At 47.7% G+C, this 6,000-nt stretch overlaps 1 protein-coding gene across 1 annotated transcript in view; it reads left to right on the top strand.

Annotated features, from left to right (window-relative positions):
- The window catches only part of LOC144170085 (uncharacterized), a 60,798-nt gene that overhangs the window by 32,395 nt on the left and 22,403 nt on the right, over positions 1–6,000 (top strand). Inside the window, exon 2 of the mRNA XM_077699635.1 lies at positions 4,844–5,019. Coding sequence (XP_077555761.1) covers positions 4,854–5,019 — 166 coding nt within the window. The 5' untranslated portion in view covers positions 4,844–4,853. The remainder of the gene's footprint in view (positions 1–4,843; positions 5,020–6,000) is intronic.

Below are 6,000 nucleotides of genomic sequence, written 5' to 3'. Positions count from 1 at the left end.
ATTCCATTCCAATTTTGTTAAAGCGGTCGGCATTTACTCTTCACCCTTTATTCGAGTAGAACTTGTTAGTGAAAAGCGACTTTACACTAGCAGCCGATTCATATTTCCTGGGTGTAGGAACAAATGGTCCCAACTCGAAAGTAGGAACAAATGGTACCGGAAGTTATGGCCCCGGAACAAATGGCCCCGGAACAAATGGCCCCGGAAACAAATGGTCCCGGAACAAATGGTCCCAGGCTTCTCTTCGGGCAAAGTGATTGTATAGAAAGAACTCCACTTGGGTTCTCAGTTTAAATTTGTTATATCTTGCTGGAGTGCAGTTGATAATTCCTTTAGTTTCTTTATTTTTGTTTTCTTTGTTTTTAAGATTCCGTTAAACCGGTTATCTCAATTTACACTATTATTACGGTTAAACGCGGTATTTCTGCACCATGCATTTTGTGCAAGCGCAGGGCATTACACGATTGGCTCGATGTAACAATTTTTTTATTCCTCCCGCCGTTCTCCTCTGGCCTTTTTTATGTTAGTCTTCGCGTTTTTTATACGTTGAATACGAATATTCTTATTTATTACTTCTCTCTCTCTCTCTTTCGTTATTTAATTTTTGTAATATTTTCATTTTTCTGTTTTCGACCTTTTGGTTGATCAATATAACGCTATTCCAATTATCTGCCTTGCCACTATATTCGCAAGGGGCACGCCCTATAGGAGGCGTGCAAAGCGATCCAAGATGGCTGTCCTAAGGAGGATCGGGTGTTCCCTCTACGGACCGCCGCTTGTGGGCGCGTTGAAAACAAAGGGGTTAGCTCTACTTTTTAACCTTGTTAGGTGGCGGTGACGCCAGATTTTAATGGCTGTCCTTAACTAAGATATTACTCGCCACATTAGAACTAAAGACGAACATTTCGCTCCACAAGCGAAGGTGAAGAGATATGGCAAAAGCCGCTCACGTCGCTTTGCTGCGGCGGTAGGGCTGCCAGCGCTCGATCTGTGACGGTACAAAGTTAAGTTTCTGCCTGCAAATATTTCGCTGGTTCACTAGCCACCACCACAATTAGTAGAGTTCGCTCATTAGCGGTTCAGACTTATCAGAGTACGCGCGCTTACTAGGCTTTTTATTACCGCCAAATTACTTGACAAATCCTGCCTGTGTAAGGCATTTTCATAGTATACCGCTCGGTACGTTGTGTCGCTCCTGCAGAACACGCAAGTCAATGGCCTGGCCAGCGTGAATAGTAATAGTTTCCCACTAGCTCTGTTTTACCACCAACGAAGGCAAGGATATAAACGTTTCCAATCAAGCTACCTAAACGTGACATTTTCTTTTTGTTTAAAGGGACACTGAAGTGATTTGTAAAAAATGCGGGATTACGAGCGCAAATTGTAGTCCGGAGTCCCTAGGCCCTGTTTCGACCACTCTGAGCACGTTTACGCGAATTTATTTAGTAGAAAAATCAATTCGAAAATGCTGTCCTCTTTTCTGAACTCTCGCCCATTTTCTGTGGCGTTTTCGTGTGACGTCAGGAGGAGATGAGCTGGCAATTGGCTGCGCCACTGCACGGCTCGCCGACCTTCCGCGACCGAGTCAGTCGGCCCAACGTTTAGTCCGCCGGCCGCCGACGGGTCGTCGCAATTCGCTCGATCAGTTGAAACTAAGCCACAACACGTTTGGGAATGGAAGAATGTGCCTTTCTTTACTTCGTTAGTTTGTACACTGTATCTAGCTCCAAGTCAAGGTCGCTTCACACAAGCGCTGCACAAGCGCACATGCGACGCTTCGCTGACTGGTACGCCAGTAGGAAAATATAAGGCCTCTTGAAGGCGGGAGAAGAGTCAGCGAAGTCAATACAGGTACTAAGGAAATAAAATCAACTGATATATTTACCGTACAGCGTAAACCTAGGGTGCGGGAAGCACTTTTTTGCGCTGGGCGAACAAGCACAGCGGTCAGCAGCACGACTACGCATCTGCGAACGCTTTTCCGTCTACGAAATGCAATTCCTAGACGTGAGCTATTGTGGAAGCTCGGGGGACGCTTACTGTACGAGCGCAATACAACAAATAGTCACCTAAGCTGCTTGAAATACTAAAACTATATAAAAGTGTAAACTGGTTCTACATTATATACCTTATATTTCGACCTACCGCTAGCCCCCACCCGTGGCCTAGTTGTCTAGGGTGCTAGGTATGACGCCACAAGTGTTTTGCCAGTCGCAAGTTCGAATCCTCCCTGGTACATGCTTTTTTTTTTTTATGAGTTAACTTTTTCGTTTTTCGCCGATGTTTTCTATAGTGACTTCATCTTTTTTTTTTGGTCCGCAACGTTCATTGCTAGACGAACTAGTCCATAGAACTCGCGCAGACTGGCACTGGCGCGCTAGCGAGTTCTCGTTGGCGTGCTGTTGCCATAAGCACCGACTGCTTGCGGGCAGCGGGCACAGGCCAGAATCAACAAACCCTTGGCCTGGTGCGAACACGCTTTTTACGATACAGGCATGAGTGATGAAAGCTCCAAATATGGGGGAAAAGCGCGTGTATTTGAACGTCTGCGGGGACGCGGAGGGCGTTCATGCACTGCGTAGGCCTCAGCTAGTGAATGCTACGATTCCAAGCCGTCCTGGGAGGCTTATCTTATGCATTTTACAGCCGACAACATGGCAGAAGCGCGGTACTACGATTACTGGGATATTGAGAATGCCCATCCAACGACGCCATCGGATGTCAAACTTGTTTTACAGAACCGAAACCGAAACCGAAACTTGCTTGATTGCTAACCTTGCGCATCGTCCAATCACGGTGCCCCCTCCTCCCAACGTCACAGCTTAGTTGGTGCGGCCGCCGCAAACCGCGCATGGTAGTTTTTCTTCTTTCGCGCTTTGTAAAATAATTACCGATTTGTCAACCGGATAAGCGATGAAAAGTGTGCTAATTTGAGCCAGTCTACGCAGTGCAAGCAAAAACGGGAGCTTGACAAATTCACTTCAGTGTCCCTTTAAAACAACACCGAGTGCAGTTGGGGGGGGGGGGGGGATTTTTTTTTGTTTTGAGGGGGTGTGGGGAATAAAAAACCACTCCTCGCCTTGCGCCAATTCTGCGGAGGAGGTGATAACCATGCAGGCGTGTGCGCGTAATGCGGTGTAACCCGCTTGTGCACAAATCACTTAGCGACACAGTGGTTTTTCGCGCCCCTTAGGTGGTGCAACCAAGGGTGCAACGGCTGGCTCAAGCCCGCATTTCTGGCGTTCACAACACGTTTGCGGCCTCGCACAAGTGGGATTTAACCTCGCGCATGTGGAAGGCTTAAAAAAATGAAAAAATAAGAAGCTGAGGACCTCTTTAGGGGGGGTGATTGAGAACCAAGCCTTACATTGACAGCGAGGAAAGGATGGTCCTAACCAAACATACGGACACACCTACAAAATGCAAAGCTACCCACTGAACTCCTCGTTACACTCCACATCTAATTCCTCACCACGTGCACTTGTCAACGGAATAACCAAGACTTTCATACCCCACCCCCCCCCCCCGACTCATCTTCTCGAGCAATAATAGCTGAAACTATTGCATTTAGGATACGTTCTTGGAATCTGCAAAATGTGCCCCTCCCCTCTTTTTGAAGTAAAGTGGCATCCATTTGCTACTACCGTGATCGTCGCCATAAAGAACATGAGTGCATGCTCAGAGATAGAAAACTAGCTGTTGCGTTCTTTTTAGGAGAACAGCGAACGCACTAACTACGATAGACAAATGATTCAATTTTCTGGCGTCTCGATTTGGAATTGGCAAAGTCCTGACATTAAGTTTTCTAATTCACTCCTCCTTTTTAAATTTAAAACAAAAAGGTTCTTGTTAAACATTTGACGCTTGAACGAATTGTAACTGGAGTAATCTGTGTTTTGATTTGTCTGAGGAATATTGTATTTATATCCAATCATTTTGAGTTACCCTGCTGTTTGAGTTAACAAAGGCTAGTTGTATCAATCTGAACAAATTTGCGTTTTGTCATCATGTTTTCTTTCAGCATATCTGGTTGGACGGCAGCGTTAGTGTGCAGACAACCCCAAAACTGCTCGTTGTTTCCGGCCGAGGTTCATAGGCGGCGCCGTGATGCAATTCTGCCTGGAGTTCCTTTATATAGCTCCCCAAGGGGAGCAGAGTTGCGCGTCCATCCGTCATCTTTAGTTCTAAAGTCATGCGGGAAAGCCACCCGTCACAAGTGTAGGAGCCGCCGCCGTGCCAATGGCAACGGCGCGGAGGAGTCTGCGCATGCGCGTGCCAACAGCTGCGAGACAGCGTGATTGCGGGGATAGTCGGCTGCTTCTCAGCTGAGCGGCCGCCGCTGCCGCCACCACCGCAACCGCCGCCGGTCACTTGAGCAAAACTGACTGAAAACGTTGCCTTGTGCGCAACACTGAAAGCAGGCTTCGCTGTGGTAAGCTGAAACCCCTGGCCAACGTTTTTAGGTACTTTGCCCTTGGCATGTGGAAATCAGACGGGCAGCGAAGGATTTATAGACACCCCCTTAACACCCCCCCCCAACACCCCCCCCAGAAGGACTTCGACACCCCCCCAAAAAGATTCCACAACCACAAGCACCTTGCCTAGGGATTTTTACAGCCCCCCCCCCAAAAAAAACATCCCACCGACACCCCCCCCCCCAAAAAAAAAAAATCTAAATTCTGCATAAACCTCTGCGGGCAGCTCTTGCGCTACGCGATATACAGAAACTGCAATTCTGCCTAAGGCCGCTGTTCGGCCTCCGCTCCGCGCTCCTTTTACTTTTGCATAGAAGGGCATGGCGACTGTTGTGTCATCCGCGTCCCTCTTGGGCCTTCCCGTGCAGCGTCCTCCCGATGGACGTGAGGCGAGCCGTGCACGCGCATCCTTCCGAGCACCCGCTGCAGATGCGCAGTCCCATGGCCGACCTCCACGGGGGCCGGCAACGGGCCCTCGAGCTCAGCTTGCACCTGCTCAAGACGTACTCCTACAACGCCGGACTGCAGCAGACGCATCATGAAGGTATGTACAAGTGCATTAGTATGATCGCAAAAGGACGCGTCTCGCACGCGCCTCCCTCTCCGATACCGGTTTGGCTGCCGGAAGACTCCCGGATCGGCTGCTGGATGTTCACAAAAAATTAACCCGAATAATGGAAAGGCTTTCTTTTATGATTTGATAGATCTATTGTCTTATTTATTATTAAAAAAAAACACGCACAAAGTAACATTTCTTACCGTCATAGTACAAGCGGAGTCCCTCAATGGTATAAATGTCCGCTTCAGGACCAAGACTTCTCCCAGAAATCCCCAACCACTCACGTCTGGCGCTGTCCGAATCCATTCTTTTCTACCTAATTTTAGTATCCGATTCCGCGTTTGACAGGTGCGTTCCCTGCCATGTGATCGACATCGCTTCAGACTTTTGGTCGTGCAGTTTCGCAGACAAAGAAGCTTGTTCTTATTTCCAGGCAGCGTTATGTTTCTACTATCTGGGCACATACCTTCTAGGTAAGTCGATCAGTGATCGCATGGTCTGACGCCGCCAGGAGCCGGGACACATATCGCCATTTTCACGGTACTATTTCTGGAACGAGGGAGCTTTGCGTTCTCAGACTTTTAGGACGTCCGATTAGCCATCGGTTAGTTATGAAGACTTCTAGTTACACTGGCGTTTATGAATATTCGTTACCTGTTTTTCAGTACATCCCGTATGTTTGTTTGTAAGAAGAAGAGAGTCATGTTCTTGTTGTTGTTGCTGTTTTTGTATGTAGTGTCGTTTTAGTTCCTAAAATATTGGGGCATAGTTCCATCGTTTGCAATTGCGGCGTAATGCGGCCTTATACCACTGATAAACTCACACAAAATTTTATGATCGCATTCCTAGAATATTTCGCTGATGTGCCTCCAACGGTTTAACTGGTTTAAGGCGCCATGAAGACAAAATGCAGGTGTGGTTAATACAAATACTGCCTGTACCGCCAACAATGATGGCAACGTTATC

This window comes from Haemaphysalis longicornis, unplaced genomic scaffold, assembly GCF_048455015.1.
Source record: "Haemaphysalis longicornis isolate Haplotype H1 unplaced genomic scaffold, Haemaphysalis longicornis Haplotype H1 scaffold_2, whole genome shotgun sequence".
Classification (NCBI taxonomy): domain Eukaryota; kingdom Metazoa; phylum Arthropoda; class Arachnida; order Ixodida; family Ixodidae; genus Haemaphysalis; species Haemaphysalis longicornis.
This window is presented reverse-complemented; position numbering and strand designations above follow the sequence as displayed.